Source organism: Patiria miniata, unplaced genomic scaffold (genome assembly GCF_015706575.1).
Source record: "Patiria miniata isolate m_02_andy unplaced genomic scaffold, ASM1570657v1 HiC_scaffold_1, whole genome shotgun sequence".
NCBI lineage: Eukaryota > Metazoa > Echinodermata > Asteroidea > Valvatida > Asterinidae > Patiria > Patiria miniata.
In genome coordinates this window covers 10888710-10910521 of record NW_024037047.1, presented here as the reverse complement: position 1 = coordinate 10910521, position 21812 = coordinate 10888710, and the positions used below count along the sequence as shown (strand labels likewise).

General features: G+C 38.5%; 1 protein-coding gene across 1 annotated transcript in view; it reads left to right on the top strand.

The window, feature by feature from the left end:
- LOC119723041 (MAP kinase-activating death domain protein-like) overlaps positions 1–21812 on the top strand; it is a gene marked incomplete at its 3' end in the record, with an annotated part of 85371 nt that overhangs the window by 35788 nt on the left and 27771 nt on the right. The window contains 5 exon segments of the mRNA XM_038193526.1: positions 336–499; positions 1558–1599; positions 4962–5319; positions 6218–6370; positions 7327–7435. Coding sequence (XP_038049454.1) covers positions 336–499; positions 1558–1599; positions 4962–5319; positions 6218–6370; positions 7327–7435 — 826 coding nt within the window.

Here is a 21812-nt window from a genome sequence, read left to right as displayed (position 1 = left end):
TTGTGTCATGTAAGCTTGTCGGGTCTCGCTTAACGTAGTGTCTTGTGTTCCATGTAGGTAATGTACTTGTGTTTGCTAGTTTTGTGTTATTTTTGTATGTCTAGGGATAAGCTGAAAAGCTTATGCTTCATTGTTATCCCTACCTGTTGGTAATTAGCTGATTAATTAAATACTTCTGTAAATAATTGTAATTTAATACATACTATTATTAGTATTATTTATTATTGTAAAGGCATACCTTTTACCAACATGAAATCAATGTTGAAATGTCATGTGCACATAATCCTTCATTTTCTACCTCTTGTAATTGTTTGTGGATTTGTTTTGTGCTAAAGCAGATGATGAAGAGACCTCGGGCTTGAGGAGCCAGGTAGATGAAACCAGCATTTACCATCCTCCTGATACATTGCAAATTCCTGCTGACATGTCACAGAGTGACTCTGCTTACTCATTTCCAGAAACTGATTCATCTAGTAGTCAGGATACGACATCTCCTGAGGTAAATCATGTCATACGTTAGATATAATCCTTGTCAGTTTTGGCTACATGCAGCTAGTGCTAAGTTAAAGCTTTTTTTCAAGCTGGTCATATTTGAAATGATAAAACACACTTGATGAAAACACAACCTCAAAAACCCTAAACCTTTAAAAAAAATTAACAGGTGTGGTTAGATATTTCTACTTTTAGTATACAACATGGTTTGTGGGGAAATAGTGAAAACTAATGACCCTGAGGTGTTCGCCGAGGGAGATAGTCCCAATCATCCAACATTTGTTTTCACTATTTCTCTGCAAAAACATGTAGTATTTGTTTTACTATACCTCATAAATATTCAATCTGGCAGCTGCGGTATTTCATTGGTCCATTCCACCATGTATTTAACACATTATTTTAATTTAAGGAGACAAACAGAATAGAAAGTTAATTTATTTTGTGTCATTTAATAACTTTAACATTCACGCAAAACACTGGATTTGTTATTATTGTGTAAAATTTCACCCAGTTCCTCCTCAGTTAAAATCGCAAAGCTAGCACCACTGGTCGCCATTTTGATTAATGCCATAATAGACTGGCACAAATGTCCTCACTGGTGTTCTCCACTGAACGCACGTAAAGCGCATGTGTTGTTGGTAAAGAGATAACACAGTACTGGAACAAATCTAAGGCTGCGACCCAGGTGTGTGATAGTACCCCCTTGGTTTTTGCACGTCACGCGCGTACAAAGACGCGGGGAAATAGTAAAAATTTCACACGGTTTAGTTGCTGGAATGGATCAATGAAATGCCGCGGTTGCCTGAGGTATAGTAAAAAGTATTAACAGCTAAAAAAATGTTTAAAAATATCTCTCTTTCGTGCTCATTTTCACATTATTTCATTAAAAATATTGTCAGTTAAGACACCAGTATATTGGCACTTTTGAATTGTAAATGTGTTATTGTAGAGTATTAATACTGCTTATCTTAATATATCACACCCCTCAACACCTGATTCCCACCATGCCTTTCCCTATTTCCCATCATGCCCAACCTTTGCAAATCCCATAATATCCTACTGCAGTCATCAGATGGTGAAGAGCTTTGCATTGCATCAGGCTGGAGGGTATGCATGCTTTGTGTCTATTACTATATTGAACTTTTCTTTTGTCTACTTTGTCAGATGGTTTTGTCCACATGTTGTTTTAATATTTCAGATTTAAAAGAAAATGTAAGTTCTGTATCTGCATTCAGAAATGCTGAAGATGAACAAGATACTGCAATCCTGGATCATCAAATCATACTCATAAAGATTTTGCTCACATTTCAAACCTGTAAATAACAATGTTGGCGAGATGATGAATGTCAGGTATCACACACTCCATAAATATAGCGAGCATTCAAAAGAAGGGACTCCTGAATATGGACAGGTTGGCAATGTTGAGTGCGTACATGAAACCTTGAACTGTATAGATAGAGTGAGTAGGTTGGAGTAGCTTCATTTAGCTCATAGTTACTTGTGTCAGCCCATGGGAAAACAACTTTCAAATACACAACCTACATGTACACAATATTGCAACAGTTGATATGGTTATGGTTGAGGTGCACAACATTAAAGGAAATGAATTGTTTTCAAAATAAATGAAATTTGTAGTAGAGGGAAACACAAATGGAACAAGAGTTAGCGGTTATAACTACAGAACCACAAAACTTTGATTCTGTATAATTGGGATTAGAAGCACCTTTCAAAATTTTTAAAAACCCTTTCACAATTAATCGTACAGAAAATTATCACCATGCCTTAAAGTTAATGTATAACATTAGCACATCTTTGAAAATGCAACTGCCAAATTATTTTTAAATAGCCTACTTGATTATAAGTAAATGGTTGCCAGGCCAAATGATTTTTGAAAAAAGACTGTTGTTTTCAAATGCTACATCCCATTACAGGCGCAAGCCAACTATTGACCTCATGGTTAGGCTGGGTAATGAAGGTATGTGTACTGTACATGTATGTAACTTTTGTCCCAATGACACAGCCAGGGTAAAGGTTTGATGCAAAACATATTCAGCAAGTGTTTTTTCTTGTTTTTCTGGCACAAGTAGGCCCAAAAGATTGAACAGGTCATTGGAATGATATTTGACATGAATTATTATATGTAGCCCCCAATTTCATAAAATTACGAAAGGCAAATGTTGTACATTAATTATGACTCAAAACGTTGTTCCCAAAATATTCTTCTCGGGTTGGAAAAAATTGTGTCAATTGAATTTTGGTTATTTAGTGTTTAATTAAAAATCCTTGAAATTTCAGGCCACTGCTTTATATGCATCCAGCAAAAATCATATGGTGATACTGGTATTCTTGTTCCATTTTTAGCCACAAGTAAGACTTGAAGCTTTACATTTTGAAGTTAGTAATATGAGTAGGTTTTCAGTTGCATCATGTGACAAGAAATCTCTCAACGTTAGGGGGAAACTCAATGTTTGAAGAGTTTGCCTCTGCTAGTCATCAGGAGACTCGGGCATTCCATTGGTGGTGGAAAGTTATATAGGAGAATATAGTTATGTAGGTTAATTACATGTATAAGGTGCGATAGTTACAACTCAGCTGAGGCTGGTGATATTATGTGATCAGTGAGATGTGTGAGTGTAGCAGAAGGAAGCAGGGAAGGTTGCCAAGGGTATAGGATGCAGAGAATGTTAACGATACAACACTTTTATCACTTCTCATTCAACATGACGTACTTCCTGCCAACGCCTGCTAGAGGGCGCTATACAGACACAACAATAGGCTGACTAGGGTGGGAAAACTACATGTTGTCCTTTGGTATAGATAATGCACTGGACTGTTTAGAAAGAATGGAGTGTCTTGGTGTACTGTGTTGTGCATGTACATCTTGATGGCCTCTTGGATGTTGGTTGGAAACCAGTGCTCAATGCTTGTGATGAGTTTAGCTTGATGCCAGTTGCTATTTAGGTCTTCAGTGTGGGAATGCTTGACTATGGAAAACTTGTCTACCCATCTGCCATGGGCTTTGTGTTCATTTAGTCTGGTAGGGAGGTCCCTGAAGGTGTTTCTTGTCACAGGTGCATTTTAAGCCCAGCCGACAAGGGCTGGACTTCATGATATCGTCTACCCTTTTCCCCAACCATTTTAAACCTTAATGACAGGAAAATCCATCTTCTTTACCAATTTTACCAAGTCCTCATGGCAGGATAAAACCACAGATGACAAGTATGGACCCAATCATAAGTTGTTTAAATATTGATAGAAAACCCATATATAAACTCTATTATGTATCAGGATAGGGATCTTATGCAAAACTGCTGGTAATATAAAATGGAAATAGTCTTGGTTGGGTAGTAGGGTTAGTTACCCCCTCCCCCAGTGAGTTCTGTGCACAAGTACCCCTTCAGCGGCCAGAATTGGGGGAGATCTAGAATCTATTTTGAATATTCCAAAGCTATTGGGGGTGGGGTTTAGTCTGGGAGACCATCGCAAGATAAATTCAAATGCATTCGCGTGCCGACGACAGCTGACGCTCACGCGAAGACGCTGTGGCTAATACACATTCAGGAAGTTGTGAGTACTTTGCGTGCGAGCCAGTACAATATGCACACGCTGTGTCCCCCGTCCACGTTGCTCTCAAAAGTGCTAAAAAGGCTCAAAAGTGCTAAAAAGGCGCCCTCTTCTGTTGGCGCACAAAGCCCATAGTGAAATGGAATTGCTCTTTTGACATGGGATCAGGAACAGCTATCTGTTACAATATACATTCAACCATTGGCTATGAGATATGTAGCCGAATTACAAGTACTGGTACCTCTGTTTAAAATCTGCATCGATCTTATATGCTATTTTTTTTCTTCTTGTATGTTAAAAACTGCTAAATAACTGCAATAACTGTATTTAGGATTTGATAAAAAAAATAACGAAAAAAATGTCGCAACCTGACACCACTTTTTTTTCATATTTCATCTCAATGAAGATCATTCATTGCAAAAATGATGATAAGACATGAATCTGGGACTGAGAAACATTTCTGATTTTGTTAGGAAATGCTTTTAAATTTTTTTTCACTCTCCACAGACTTTGTACGCAATCGCGGAAGTGGCGTAAGGTTTGCAACAACATATTTTTTCCAAAATAACAAGTTTTTTTTAACTCTTACACATTAAGTACCAGATGTTAAAAGTACTAAAATTATATTTTGATTTATTTCTGTGACGGTACAGGAGTTGAGGCATTAGGGAGACATTTCTAATTCCCCCCCCCCCTGTCTCCCAAAGGTATGACTTCTGATGCTAAGGTGACTCCCAAATGATACTTCACGGTGGTAATAATAATAAAAATAACTATGGTTGTCATTTGCATGTAAATGGAGCACTCATCCATTCCTGCTCTATTTATAATTCTGATGCCACTGTGAATCAGATGCTAGTGTTACACTCATTGATACATACATGTATTCATTTCCATTTGTACAGAGTAAGACAGGGCAAGATATGGAAGCAGACAGTGATGCTGATGCAGATAGTATTCAGTATGACTCGGACACATCTGCACAAGTGACTCGATTGAACCTCAAACACAAACCAGCCGCAGCTGGTACAGTATCATCAAGCAATGCACCAGACAGTCCATCATTGGATGCTGATGTAAGAAGACGAGGAAGTGGCAAAGATGAGCGCTCATCACCCACATTCCTAGAGAAGGTCAATGCACTCTTTCGATCTGATTCATCAGATTCTTCCACCCCACCGACACCCACTAGGAAGAAGCCATCTTTGTTGAAGAATATCATGGATCTGGCTTTGGAAACGACCTCGAGCAAGGAACCAGTTGGTAAGTCTCCTAATCAAATTAGTCCATTGAATAAATTAGTTCATTAATACTGAAATCGGAAGTTTATAATTTTGATGAATTTCATTATAGTTGTGAATTATATATGCAGCAGTGTTTATAATCAGGTTCAATTACATGGAAAAGTAAGGCAGCACTTTAAATGATTAAAAAAAATAAAAGTTTGCATAAGGTTTTATAGCAACAACTACTTCATGTGAGTATGCATTCATGTTGCCAATATGTTCATCAATTCATGTTGAACCAAGACAACAAAGCAATCGAGACCCATTTCGGCTTTTCCAAATTGAAGTAATGAATTTAACCCAAAACAAGTATACTATACTATACTATACTATTTTATTTCTCGGGAAAATATCAACAAGTACATGTAAACAAATGACTAAAGTTACAACACAAAACAACAAAAGCTTTAGATACATAAACAAACAAACAAAAACAAAATACCATTCAGCTTCCGAAGGATTGCCCAAAAGAAACGTTGTTTCTGTCTAGGGGTTCTCCAAACTGAATGGCATACGTGAAAACAACAAGCAATAAATATAAAAAGAAGTTTTAACTATAAAAAAAAAAAAGTTAAATAAAGTTACGTTAGTTACTTCTACATATATTGCACACTGTATTTTATCATTTTCATATTTCTGACACAAAGTTTTAGCACAAACCTAATTGTGTTATACTAAATTCACAATACATTTCTGTACTTGACCTGTTATCCAATCTAAAGTTACACAGAGTCTGTTAGCGTTAAGGTCAGTTCAGATGAGCAGAGTCATTTGTCTGTCATGCAAATTTATTATTTCTTTTTTAGTAGTGTTGGCTGATGAAATCTACCTTTATTGAATAACTAATATGAACTTTTTGAATTGCATGTATGTAGGGTCACCAACATCTATTGCAAGCACAGACGCACATGAATATAGTCCCAGTGTGCGATCAGATCCTGGGCCATATCGAGGTAGTAGTGCTGCTCATGCTAACACTATGGGCTTACCGCTTAGAAAGAAGAAACCAACATCACCGTTTCCTAGAGGTAAAGCTCTTTTGATAGACATGTATGATGTATATGCAGGAGCGAATCAAGACATTTTTCAAGGGGGGGGGGGGGGTGTTTCATCATCCCCCAAAAAATCTGAAATGTTTTCTCCGGGGGGGGGGGGGGGGGGGGGGGGGGTTAACCATATTTTCAATGGGGCGCTGTTCAATTCCGACGATTGTTAAACACTATAGCACCAAGGGTGGATCCAGAACACAATTTTGGGGGGGGCCAAAAAAAAATTTGGTCCCCCCCCAAAAAAGTGGGTCTCAAAAATTACGGCGTGGGTTTCGGGGCCAGTGAGGGCCCCGAAAAATTTTTGGATTCTAGATGCTCTGTGGTGCGATCTGAGGCAATTTCTGACCACTTTAACCAATTTTTTTTGAGGAAAAGATGGTGGTGTACTCATTGCCTGCCTTTATTGCGATGTCACATTAAAAAAAAAAAAAATTGGTTTCGTTTTGGGGGGGGGGGCCATGGCCCCCTTTGGCCCCCCCGGATCCGCCCTTGTATAGCACAGAATAGTGTACATACACCCCCTAACCTCTGTCTGCATTTTGTCCAGAGGTGGACATTATTACAAGTAAAACATTTTTGGGTGTCAGAGGGGGGGAGGTTTCACATTTTTTTTTATGAATTTCTATGGAAAAAAAAAAATTAACAGAGCTGCGGGGTTTTTGACCCCCCCCCCGGATCGACGCCCGATATGTATTGCTTCACATGTTTCATGTGCCACAGCACTCCATTGGTAAACTTCCACAAAGATGAATTGGTACAAAGGTACTCCTTTGCTTTTGTTCAGCCGTAGCTGTGTTGCAGTGATTGTATCAGGTGACAAATTATGGAGCCCCTTTATCAAGAATACACAATGTTAGTCATTGGCGTCAACAGAAATCAAGAAATTAGATTCCTTAAAGATCTAATTACACCATGCTCATACATTTTCCCCACAGATACGCGTCGTTCATTAGTGGAACGTTCTTCATTAATCAAACACAGCTCTACCAAGAAACCAGACAAAGATCGGAAAAGATTGTCCATCTCAGAAGACAGACCTAACAGGTATGTTTAGGATTAGTAGGCTTGATCAAGTAAGAGAATCGTCACCAAATTTCACATGGTTTGAAACTGACTCAAAAGTCCATGTCATTCTTCACCACATTTAGTTTGTTTGTTTTTGTTTTAAACAAGCATGAACTTTATTTGCATGTCAATTTTTACTTATGTCTTAAATAAAATTATGTTCAAAAGTGTGAAGGGGACATTGTTTAAAGCCTCTAAAGTTGTTTCTTAGTTTCCATTGGAATAATTTGGCTTTTGCAACGGATACTTTACTTAAAAATTAAAACATATACGTAAACTATTTCGCAGTGTGAATTACTTGTGATTGGAGTAATGAATAATTAAAATGAGGTAAAAAATGGGTACCTCCCCTTTTACAAAACACACAGAAGCTTGATTGACATAACATGAGAAGCCATAACATGAGAAGCAGCCTGTTACAGCTGATAATGTATTACTATACCTCATACATATTCATGATCGAGAGCCGAATTCTCACTTGTCCATTTACCATCATATGCCAGATGCTACGTATTTTTGCTGTTTACCAATCGCGCGTGAGATTTACGCACAGAGTAAATTACGCATGCATACTAGACTGTCGCACGGGTTACTGACAGTCTACTATGCATGCGCCTCATGAAGCAATCGTGGAACTGTCGCACAGGTGTAGTACGCACGCGTGAACATCACCCTAGCTACACATGAAAAGATGGCGGTGTAACATTACAGGTAAATGTTAATTAGCATTATCCCAAACTGGAGAATATTGTGGACAATAAAGATGTCTCCTCTACCAAAAAAGTTCTCCACAATACGGTATAAACTCTTAAGGAGCTAGGCAACTGTATTTGCAAATGAACTGAACTTTTCTGAGGTTGAACAATAATATTCTTTTGGTGAGCTGGGAAGTTTCCATGAATATTTATGCCCAAGCAGTGCATACTGCAACGGGACAATTTAGCAACTGAATATGTATGAGGGATAAAAACAAATATAACATCGTTTGTTTCGGGTAGATAGTCGATAATAGATCCCCTCAGTATTGGAAGTTAACAAAGTAGTTCCCTTGGCTTAGCCTCGGGAACTAGTTTGTCAACTTCCAGTACTTTGGGGAGCAAATATCGACTGTCCATCCTCCAATCATGTTGGGTTTTTTTGCATAATAACCAACGGATAATGTATCGCCAACTGATACTGTAACAATTATTGACCAATACTGTATCACTAACCCATAATGTAACAAAAACTTGACTGATAGTGTAGTAAATGTTGCTACACAAGCTTGGCCAGAAATTAATGATAGGGTTGTTGTAATGTTCATGACAAATTGTTTATATTTACACCTATATAATCCCAACCAAGATTATATGTTTGTTGTTTTCCCTGGCAGATTGGGAAAATAAGGATGTGTAGAACAGCCATCAATTTCAAATTTGTTATCTGGCCATGTGGAATTAGTGTGCCAAGGTACGAAGACCCTGAGGGACATCGGGGAACATTGAAGAAATTTGTTTCCTTAGTCTGGTTCCCAGACCAAAAGATTCTAACTATTTCTGATGAATCTCAGGTCAGGTCGCCGCCACGGCACAGGACCAAAATGGGAGGAATGCCTCCTGTTTCTGAAAATGTCAGAGGTTTGCTGAATGCATTTCGTCGATACTCTTGGAAAGCGCCTGGGTATTTTGGGGTATAAAATAGGGTTTATTTACCTGCCATTCTTATTAGAAATTTTAAGAATGAGTTGATAATGAATATTCATTGCTTGTATTTAAAAAATTTGAAATTCCGTGACGACTCTGTTGCGTTAAGTATGCACTCGGATCGTACAAGGGGCGAGCTTTGCTGTGTCAAGTACTATTTTGAAGCTGACGACGGTTACATAGTGGTATTCCAAAAGTAGACTTTGTCTCCATTTCGGCTTTGCCTGCTATTTGGGTCCCTAACTTTGAAGTTTCCAGCAAAACATTAGTCCATGATTTCTTACAGTTATTTCTGTAAGAATACATTGACTAATTATTAGCTGTTCCCAATTTCAATTGGGAACAGCTATTGTTTTCGTTAAAGTTTTTTTTGTCTTTCTTTTTTTTTCTTTTTTTTTTCTTTTTCCACTTTTCCCATAGGTTTTGTAATTCTTACAAGCCACTTTGGGAATTATTTTAAATCTGATCAACTTTAAACTTTCCATAGTCATTAACCATCATCTGAAGATGTATGTCGAAACTTTTCGTCATCGTGACGTCAACAGGGGTCACGTGACATCGATTTGAATGTTCATATTCTACAGTCTTATAACTATTGAACTATTGGACCGATTGGTCTCAAACTCAGTATGTATATAGTCAGGGAAGTGTTATAGATAAAAATTGATATGCCAAGGTCCTGGTGACCTTCACTTCTGGTTTTACCAGAAGTGGTAGTTTTTGACCTTAATTATTTTATCTCATGAATGATACATTTGATGGGATTGATACCGTATATTATAATGAAGCAACATTTGAAGAAAAATATGTTCCATTTTTATTACCGTGCAGATTTGTTCTCATTTTATGACCTCATGAATATTTAATGAGGCAATCTTTACAGTCTCATAACTATAGAATTATTTGACCGATTGATCTCAAACCATGTAGGTAGATAGACAGGGAAGTGTTATAGATGAAAATTTGTATGTCAAGTCATGTGACCCCTACTTCTGGTGTTACCGGAAGTGTTAATTTGAGACCCTTATTAGCATATCTCATGAATTATAAATCTGATCAAGTTGATAACTAATATTGTCATACCTCTGTCTTTATACTGTATTTTCATTGGCCCATGACGATCACCTGACCGGGCGATAAATATGCATGGCACACTCCCGTTGTATATCACATTGTGATATCACATGCTTGTAGACTAGTCCCCGCCCCACAGTCCAAACCATTATGCACGGACCGCGTTTAAACCAGACTATACTTGTACTCACTGGTACCCCGCTGTACTTTCACGTTCCACAATAGCAGTGAGGGAGCAGTGCATTTGCAGACGATATTTACTTTAATTTGGCGGCCAGCGACGAATTATGTTTACGTTTAGTTGCGGTGCCTAGGCCTTCAGAACTTCGAAAATGAAGAGCTGACTCAGTTAGTTTTTTCGTATACAATCCTCATCAGCCTCAACATGTCAGGTGAGCCCGGAGGCACAGATTCTCTGCCCCAAAAAAGGTTTTTGAGCCGCTCCAAACAACAAATAAAAGATTTAGCTTTTGAACAAGACTCATCGAACACCAAACGTTGTACCGACTACGCAGTCCGCGTTGTTCGAGAATTCTGCGAAGAAACGGGCAGGGACACTCGTTTCGAGACACTTCCTGTAAAAGAACTGGACAGTCTTCTTGAAGACTTTTTTGGAAACGTTAACAAGAAGAATGGGACATCATACCACAGAAATGGCCTAAGTGGAATCCGTTATGGAATAAGCCGACACCTTAAAAAGCATCGGGGGATTGACATTGTAGCAGATCCAAATTGTGTGGCATCGGAAACTGCCTACCGAGCAAGGCAAGTGGAACTGAAAAAAACTGGATTCGGTCAAGTCAACCATTATCCCCCGATCGAAGAGGAAGATTTGGCAAAACTGTACAAATCTTTCGATGTTACTGATGCTCGTAGTCTTCGTAAGAAGGTACAATTTGACATTATGTTTTACCTATGTCGCCGCGGTCGAGAAAACATGAGAGAGTTGACTAAAGAGCACTTTGTTCTTGGAAAAACATCAAGTGGACTACGATGTGTTCGCCAGGTCATAGACGAGCAAGACAAAAATCACAACTCAAAGGATAATCCAGAGGAGGTAGCGACTGATGGCATCATGGTAGAACAACCAGGTTGGTTTTGCTGTTTGTAATGAATTCTGACCAATTTTCCTAGCCCTCAGCTTTGAGAATTATGAATTGATACTCGTACCACTCCCTACCCATTCTGAAAAGTGCATTTCCATAATTTTATTAGGCCCTACCCCATGGAACAATTTTACTTTAATAGGGCCTACCTTCTCTTTTGACCCCATGCACAAACCCTGCGGATCTCGTCTAAAAAAAATGTTTTTCCTAAGAAGAAAAAAATAATCCGCTCCAAAATCATGCTTTCTTATCAGAATTTCACTTTTTTTATGGCTGATAAGCTGTAATAAGGAAAGTATAGTAGGGGTATTAAAGTACAATCTTACCATGTTTATAACAATTTTAAGTTCAAAAAATATATTTTTGCCCACCTTTGTTTCTGATTTTAGACCAGCCACTCTGTCCAGTTGCATCCTTTGAAAAGTACCTGAAGAAGCTGAGTCCTGTCAGTAAGTGTCTTTGGCAGCGTGAACGGTCAAGCATCATGGCAAGCGATACTACCTGGTACACTGGAGTTCCAGTTGGGAAGAACTCCTTAGCAGCACTGATGCCTTCCATCTCACGGGAATGTGAGCTATCCAAGACCTACACCAACCATTCGATACGTGCTACTTCTGTTACAAGTTTAGACGAAGCAGGGTTCAGAGATCGCCACATAATGAAAGTAAGCGGCCACAAAAGCGAACAAAGCATCCAAACTTACTCTAGGCGTATACGCGATTCTTCAACAGGCTTTAAGCAAGGCTCTGTTGGAAACCCCACCGAAAGAACCCAACGCAACAGCCCCAGTACCAGAGCAAGATTCCTCAACAGCGCATGAGACTCCCCAGCCTACTACCAGCAGTATCCTTGAAGACTGTGATCCTGTGCCAGCAAAGACATCATCAGAGACATCAAATTCATCACTACTGATGTTAACTGATTCTCAGCTAGAAGCTATGTTAGCTGATGAAGACACTGAGCCTTGCTCTATGGGACAGTCCATCGAGAGTCAGTCAATCAATCTCCACCACTCAATGCAACAGTGGATGCCTGCTTTCACTCCAAATATCAGTCATTCCAGAGTGAACATCAATATTAATTATAATTTCCCAAATTCAAAGTGAAATTGTTGCTGAAGCAACTGTTTTAAAGATCATTAAATTATCAATTTGTGTGCCAGTGGGTCAACATGGACAGTATTGCTGTTTGAAAAGTATTCTATCCATTGTGTATTTGCTGAAGTTTCACAGGTGCAAAATTTAAGAACTTTGAAAGGATATTAATGTGAAAAGGAAGAGAGTATAACAAGTTTGTTAAATTCTTTTTTATTCATCAAATGTGTCATAGACATCATTTAATATGTACTTATCTCCAGAATTGACAAATATGATGATACTGGATGTTGGTGTTCTATCAGCTGGACTTTCATGGAGAACTCGGCACCGAGCCTTTGCATTATTTGAAATTCACTGTATTTATTGTATTAATTCATAGTATTTATTGTTATTAAATGGCTGTCAAGTTGTCATCAAAAAAAAAATGGCCATCGCTGTTTGATATAAATTTCTTTCTTTTAAGGGTCTGCATCGTTGTCACTACAAACCAGGTTTTATTCATTGTCCCTACCACTATAAAATATGCCAGGGGATAAGATTTTTTTTTTATTAAACTTGTAAAACCTTTACCCCAAATTTCCCTGAACTTAAGCTTGTTTTAATGCCCCTTACATCTACATATGTTGAAAGAAAATTTTTCAAAGATTCCTTCAGTTTGCCACCCTTAATTTCCCTTAGAAAAACAAGTAAAACACATCATCAAGACAGAGGTATGACAAAACAGTTGTTGACTGATGTGATGTGGGATATGACGTTTTGAACACCCTCGGGGACGCATAGCACCCTCGGCTTCGCCTCGGGCGCTATGCGTCCCTTGGGTGTTCAAAACGTCATATCCCACATCACATCAGTCAACAACTGTTAAATAGTAAGAACCAACATTCAAAGATTAATATATATTGCATTATTATTACTGTGCAGTTTATTATTCTCATGGTATGACGTCATGAATATTTAATGAGGCAATATTGTGATCGCCATATCTCCACAATACAATAAGTTATGATTACAGTTCATTGCACATTTACTCATATTGGACTGAAAATGCACCTCCTCGAATGTCAAGATCATGTGACCCTTACCTCCGCTTGTACCGGAAGTGCAATTTTTTAAAGTAATAATTTAAATTTTATTAGTTTAAATTTTTTTAAAAATCATTAGGCCTAAATCATTTTGTTTACGGTCCAATAGGCAATTAAAACTGGGAACAGCTCTGTGGTTGTCCACAACCACAACCTCTAGTTTTTTGGGGGCTTTTTCGCAACTTTTGCGAAAAAGCCTTTTTGTTCTTACTTCCTCTTCTTCCACTTCTTTTTTGCACAAAATCCCATAGACTTTGTACAGGTTTTTTCTACACGCCACTTTTGGCCTTAAAACAATTCTGATTTCCTTCAAACCGGGCACATACTTAGAACATCACCTGCAGATGTATGCCGAATCATTACGCGATTTATTATAGAATTTTGAATATTTAATTTTTCCCATAGACTTTGTACACAGAACTTTTAAAAAAATGGTGATTTTCAAAGGGCATTTTCGACTCTGCCCCAGAAATTCATTTACACCACTCTTTGTCCAAGCAAAGAACATAATTCAAACAACATTGTGTAATGATGATGTCATGATGACGTCATCCGGTGTTTATTTATAGGCAATTAAATTGTGACACTTTTAATATTTAAAAATGCATAAGAAATCAACCGTACACCTCCGCAGCATTCGTGAGTTAGAAATGAAATTTTGGTGTCTTACTTAGGTAGGGGGTTGCCCTTGGGTACAGGCAAGTTGGGATTAGTTCTGGGGTCAAAGGTCAAGGTAACCATGTTGAGTTAAAGGTTAATGGTTTCCGGATGATAACTTGACTCTGGCTGAGGGGTTTCAACAGCAAGGCTGTTATTTTTTCAACATGCCGCTAGAGGGCGCTTTACATTTTATGACGTCAACTTTAATTTTGATTTTAAATGATTAATATCGTGGTCTCAATTTATATGGACGCGTATGCTGCTTTAGTGTAAACTTATCAAGTACAATTGTTACAAAAACCCATTAAATATCTTATATCTCTAAAAGTAAAGGTCGCACACCATTGGCGCAATACAAAAGATTGCTTGCCGTAACCTCTTTACCCCAATGTGCATGTTTTTAGGAAAAAAAATTCCCAATTTAAAAAAAAAGCGCCCGATTGGGCGCTATTGCCAGCCTTACATTTGAGTTTCAAATGATGTCATCAAAAGTCAACAAATGTGCTTCCATTTAACAAGTTGTCACATACATGTAAACGTGTACAAAACACTGGTAAACACTTAAACAAAAATTGGTCCATCAAACAGCCGTTACATGTGGCTCAAAAGTAAACGTAAAACAGTCGTAAACCAGACACTCAGGAGGCGAGCGCACATGTTTGGGGGAATTCCCTTTTGTACGTAATGATCTCCATTTGCTGTACACACGCAATACGGTACAGTGTACGGGAGTTAACGCTTCAGGGCGTAGGCGTGATCAACTTCAATTTTCAAGGGGGCTGAAGCAAAAGATTGGGAAGTTTTAGACCTATTTATACACTGCCATTTAAGGCACAAATAGAAATAAAACTGTCAGGGTTGATTTTCCAGGAATTTTCAAAGGAAAAGAGGGGTTTTCCTTCTCACTTCCGGTCTGATGACGTAATCAATTTTTTTTTTGGCACAGGTCTTGTCTGCATTAAGGTCATCATGTATATTCATTTTGAGGCGATTACTGCAAACTTCGCCACAGACATCCACTGAAAATGCGTTTTGGACATTTTTTAACCTGCCGCTAGAGGGCGCTCGAACTCTTCATGTCGTCACCGATCATTTTTTTGGAAAGGTCAACCTAGCCAGACACTTACATCGTTGACAGCAAGTTCATATCTTTTTCCACTTTCAAATTATTAGGCACTTCCGGTTTCGACCGGAAGGAAGGGTCACATGATTTTTTAGGTACAAGATAAAATGAAGATCATTTATTATCATGTCGATTCCCGCAAAATTCAAGCTCTGGTCTCTCACAGTCGATTTCTTATTGATTTTCAAATATTAAATATATTTATCTTTCAAGTGACGTCATGTGACCCATGATGACGTCATAATGATGTTATTACAAAATAGCACATCTTCAGTGGGTTGTGCATTCATGTATTGACAGTTGAAGTTCATATATGTTTTCAGTTTCACAAACAGTTCTGGAGAAGAATTTGGCAAGAAGAATAATAAAAACAAAGATTGTAAATAATAGTAAATTCTTACAATAACAATATGTGTTGGGCTCAAGGCCCAACACCTAAAAACAAGAAGATAAAGAATAATAGTTAGTTCTTACAATAACAATGCGGTAGGTGTTGGGCTCAAGGCCCAACACCTAATAAACAGCAACAAGAAAACTGACCCCTGTTACAAAATGCACACAAGCAAGATGACTAATGCAACGAAGCCCAAATCATGTGAAAGTCCCTACCAATTAAATGCAACAAGTATGTGAATAAACTAATGAGGATGATGAAATCAGTTTTTTTAGTAAAGTAATTGCCGAAGATTCCTAAGGAAAACAGGTAGAGTGTCCAGTACTACAGAATCCCTAATATGAGATGGAAATTGGTTCCAAAGTCTTGGAAGATAACGAGTAGGAGAATGATAACAAGCTTGTGTACGAGAAGGCAGATGACGGAGGGTAAGGGATTCTGGATGATGTGAATTTATGAGAACATTGTCGTTGATCGACTCGCACCTGCAAACACCAGATAAACATTTGAAAACAAAAGAGCATAGTAAATAAGCTCTTCTAGATGAAAGAGAAGTCCAGTTTAACTGACCCAACCTATCCTCATATGGTATTTCACCGCATCTTAGTTTCAAAGCAGTGCGGGTGGCAGTGCGTTGTACGTGCTCAATCTTTTGCTGTTGAGAGAGAGTGTGAGTACCCCACGCTGGAATGCCATATTCCAGGATAGGCAGGATCAGAGATTTGTAAAGGCAGAATATGGCTTGATGCTCCGCCAGCTATAGTATGGATGAAACCCAGGAGGCGATTTGTACGTGAGACAAGTGAGTCAATGTGGGAATTCCATTGAAGGTTGGAGCTAATAGTGACACCTAAATATTGAATAGAGGTAACAGTAGACAGGGCAGCATCACCAAGTGTATAAACTGGAGGATTGATATTTTTGCTTCTGGTGATGTGCATAACCTTAGTTTTGGTTGCATTGAAGAGCATGTCATGATTTAAACAACAGTCTTGCATATAGTTGTTCAGCAGCTGAAACTCATCCTCAACCGACCGGATGACTCGGACGAGCAAAGCATCATCAGCGAACAGAACACAGCTAGAGGAGACACAGTCGGGAATGCTATTTACAAACAGGTTGAATAAAGTGGGTCCAAGAACGCTACCTTGAGGAAGACCAGATGAAACACTGACCCATGGGGAAACACTACCCTCGAAAAGAACACGTTGCTTCCTGCCAGTCAAAAAGATCTGACCCAACGCCAGACCACACCCTGGATTTTGTAAACCGATGAAAGTTTACTAAGCAGGATATGGTGTGGCATCCTGCCTTTGACAGGGCGTGGCACACCCAAGAGTCAGTGCCCATTGATGCATTACATTGATTGACAAGTTGGGTAACACAGCTTCAACGTTTAGTGAAGCCCTGTTGATTGCTGTTCAACGACCCAAAGATACCCACGTGATCTGTTTTAGCAGCCGCAACAGCATGCTGTAGAATTTTACACAGAACGGATGTCAGTGCAACAGGTCTGCAGTTAGACAGAATGGATTTATTGCCCTTTTTGAAAACTGGGGTAATGTTTGCACATCGCCAAGCATTGGGTAATTTTCCTGAGCCTACAGAGGTGTTGAACAGCAAGCACAGAGGAATGGATATTTGAAAAGAAATCTTTTTTAATATGCCAGGAATAATGCCATCAGGGCCGGGAAGTTTATTGGTGGGTAGATTACGTATAATAGAATTAATCTAATACCTAAAGGCACATACAGTTCTGAAAAATCAGTTAATGGCAGTGAACAAGGAGTTGGGAACCAGACCATCAGGGTTATACATGGAGGAAAAGTATGCATTGAAAGCGGATGAAATAACACCAGGTTGAGATAATTTAACATTGTTATGAGTGAATACAGGAGGTGGTGGGGATTGTTTACGACAACAGACAAAAGACCAAAACCTTCGCCTGTTATCAAGTGAGGAAAACATGTCATTTATATATTTCCAATAAGCTTTCTGAATGATTTTGTACAAATGCCAGTCCCTTAGCAAACCGGATCTACGAGCAAATCTAAAGAGTTTATGCTTTTTGTTGATGAGCTTTTTTAGTTCTGTGGTGATCCAGGGTGTAAATCTGGTTTTACACCTTGTTGTGGAAGGAATTGAGTCCCGTACTGTGGCGTCAAGAAGATCCATAAAAGTTTCACACGATGAGTTGGGATCAAATGGGTCCAAGAATGCAGACCAGGGTATGAGGTGGATTAGTGTGGCAAGGTGTACAAAATCCTCACGATGAAACTGTAAAAAAAAAAGAGCTGGTCTAGGTGGAGGTTTATTGGAACGAAACACAATGTGTACAACCAGGTGGTCAGATGTGATGAGACTCGGGCCGGTAGAGATGGAAGCAAAGCGGTCAGGGCGATTGGAGAATACCAGGTCTATAGTGGATCCAACAGATAAATTGTCAGGATGAGTAGGATGTGTAACAGAGGTGACAAGTTGTTCAAGAGAGAAGTCAGACGAAATCTCCAACAGTCTGGTGCGATGGGGGCTCGATCTTTCAGATGACTTAAAATCAATATTAAAGTCACCCAAAACGAGGCATCCGTCAAAATCGTCCATATTTACATGTTGAAGAACATCTCTGAGCTTTGGCCAGTAAGAAGCAGTTGACGACGGCGGACGGTAGATTAAGCCTACTAGCCAGGATTCACTTGCAAACCTCACAGATGCCCACATGAGTTCCATATCGTCCTGCTCAAGATTCCCCAACCTACATGGTGAGGTAGCCCAATAATGGAGTCATTGTTGTGAGGTGTGAGCCAGGTTTCCGTGAAGAATAGAATGTCTGGGAGCTGATTCAGATGCAAATTGGCTAGCAGTTCGGGCCCTTTGTTGCGAAGACTACGCGCATTGCTTAGAATACAGGATATGTTTTTATGATATGGCTGATCGCGGAAATAAATACCGTGATCAGGCCCGATGTCAGGTCCAGGATTTAGTTCAATATCACTGCAGGCAATCAGTGTGTAAATCAAAAGGTAGGAATCCCACAAGAGGGAAAATCACGTTTGAAATTCCCGCCCCCAAGGACCACAGTGCGAGACCCACCTGTGGTCGGTAATTGCAATCCACATCCAAGATCTTGCAGCATGAAATCAGACAGATCTATGTGAATCCTGCTACTGATTTCAATCAGAGTCGAGCCAACAGGATCCAGAGTGTTCTGATAACCAATGGTAACAATATGGGCTTCTGGCTCAAGCCAAGTTGACGAAAAAACTAATCAAAATTCAGAGAGCCAAACAGAGGGATGTGCATGTCGCCATCTTGCCTGTTCACTAAACTAATGTTTTACTGGAAACTTATAAACATATTAAATGTGAAGTATGAAACTCTAGGGGACGGAAAAATTAATTTAAAAAATTATTCTATAGCTTTATCTCATAACTAATAATTTTGCAAAATGGAGAAACTTGTCCCCGTTTGAATCCAACCCATTGATTTTTGTCATGTCTTTTTAATAGAAAAATGAATTATATGACACCTTGAATCTAGTCCTACTTGCTGGAAGTCAAGCCTCTCCTTACCCGAGCAACTCCCCAACCTCCCAAAATGTAAAACCTTTTACTCTTAATAATACTAAGTTTTCACAAGTGTTATTATCACGTACGTACATGTACGTATGATTATCACTCACGTAATATGAAACTAGTCTGGTTTTCTGACCTGACAATTACCCGAAGCCCTGACGTCTATATTGTAGGTCAGGGTAGCCGCCACAAAGTTTTGTTTTTTTCAAAGCTCGGCTTCGTTTCCCATTTGGCTATATCATTAAGAGCTTTTAAAGTTCCGATCATTTATACTAAAAAAATCACTTGTTACATTATGTTTATAATTTCCCATCATTTGATCGATATTTCGTTTGAAAACTAGTGTAACACTGTTAAAATATATCAAGTCTTTAGATGTAGACTGTTGAATCGGTGTTCGGTAGCTGACGGCCGATGGATGAGTGGGTATGACAAAGCCATAGCAGGTATGACAAAGCCATGGCGAAAATGATGGAAACAAAGTCCGTATGAAGCTCTGCTATTTGGAGAAAAACATCTTGTTTCCAAGAAGTAAATCTGTACCGGGTACTTTATATAGAAGTATACAGATGACAACAACAGAACATACGATTCGGTGAGCTTCCGGGTGTGTCTGGGTAGAATAAAAAAAAAGGCTGATGAGGATGAAAACAAGTCTGTTAACTTTGGCTGGAGAATCCCCAACCACAGAGCATAGGGCTGAACCAGCTATGACTCTTGGTTAGGAGGAGAGGAGGATGAGGATGAACTCTTGTTACATTTGGTAATGTAGTAACAAATGGATAACGTATCACCAACAGATAATGTCACAAAAATTGACCGATACTGTATCACTAACTGATAATGTAACAAAAAATTGACTGAAAGTGTCGTAAATGTTACTATACTCTCTTCTTTTTTTTTGGGTGATTTGTTTTCGGTTAGATATTTTCAAAAAATAAACACTATTCAGTCGACACGTGATACATTGTCGGCTAGAAATTGTACTACGCTATCAGTCCATTTTTGTTACATTATCCGTCAATTTGTGTGACATTATCAGTTAGTGAAACAATATCCGTCAATTTGTGTGACAATATCGGTTAGTGATACAATATCCGTCAATTTGTGTGACAATATCGGTTAGTGATACAATATCCGTCAATTTGTGTGACAATATCGGTTAGTCATCCAATATCCGTCAATTTGTGTGACAATATTGGTTAGTCATACAATATCCGTCAATTTGTGTGACAATATCGGGTAGTCATACAATATCCGTCAATTTGTGTGACAATATCGGTTAGTCATACAATATCCGTCAATTTGTGTGACAATATCGGTTAGTCATCCAATATCCGTCAATTTGTGTGACAATATCAGTTAGTCATACAATATCCGTCAATTTGTGTGACAATATCGGTTAGTCATACAATATCCGTCAATTTGTGTGACAATATCGGTTAGTCATACAATATCCGTCAATTTGTGTGACATTATCAGTTAGTCATACAATATCCGTCAATTTGTGTGACATTATCGGTTAGTGATACAATATTTGTCAATTGTGTGGCATCAGTTTATAGTGATACAATATCCGTCAATTTGTGTGACATTATCGGTTAGTGATACAATATCCTTCAATTTGTGTGACATTATCAGTTAGTGATACAATATTTGTCAATTGTGTGGCATCAGTTTAAAGTGATACAATATCCGTCAATTTGTGTGACATTATCGGTTAGTGATACAATATCCTTCAATTTGTGTGACATTATCAGTTAGTGATACAATATTTGTCAATTGTGTGGCATCAGTTTAAAGTGATACAATATCCGTCAATTTGTGTGACATTATCAGTTAGTGATACAATATCTGTCAATTTGTGTGACATTGGTTAGTGATACAATATCTGTTCATTTGAGTGACATTATCAGTTAGTCATACAATATCCATTGGTTACATGTACATTATCCGTTGTAACACAACCCCCAGGACATTTTGATACCTGAAAAATAAAGAGCAGCTGAAGGGTTTGGAGTTATTAACGATCATATAGTTTGTATTTTTGGAATCAAATTACATTGACATGGACTGGTAGAGCACATTGTTTAAAGGAAGTATTTTTATATATTTGTATTTATTTATTTATTTCTGGTAATGAAACCAAGGATTCCTCAAAAGCGCCTTTGGCACTGTAGCTCGCAAGCCTGATGAAACCTGTAGAGACGAGACGATGAGAAGAAATTACAGTTTTAGAGGTGGGAGGAAAACCCCAGAAGAATATTCTGGGGAAAACCCACGGAATCAGGTAGGGACTGAAAACCCAATCCACATATTGGCCAAGGCGGGATTTGAACCTGGGTCACAGCGGTGGAAGGCGAAGAAAGTACCGTTACGCCAACCTGACTCTCCTGTCCAGTGCCTAACCAATTATTGTCTTTACATACCTAATATAATGATTGCCAGACAAATTATTTTACTGTTTTTGACACTTTTAAAATGTTCACTTCACACATTTAAATACAACTTCATGGAGTTGTTACGTGCAAAAATGTATTCATAAATACCTCAGACAGTTTAGCTA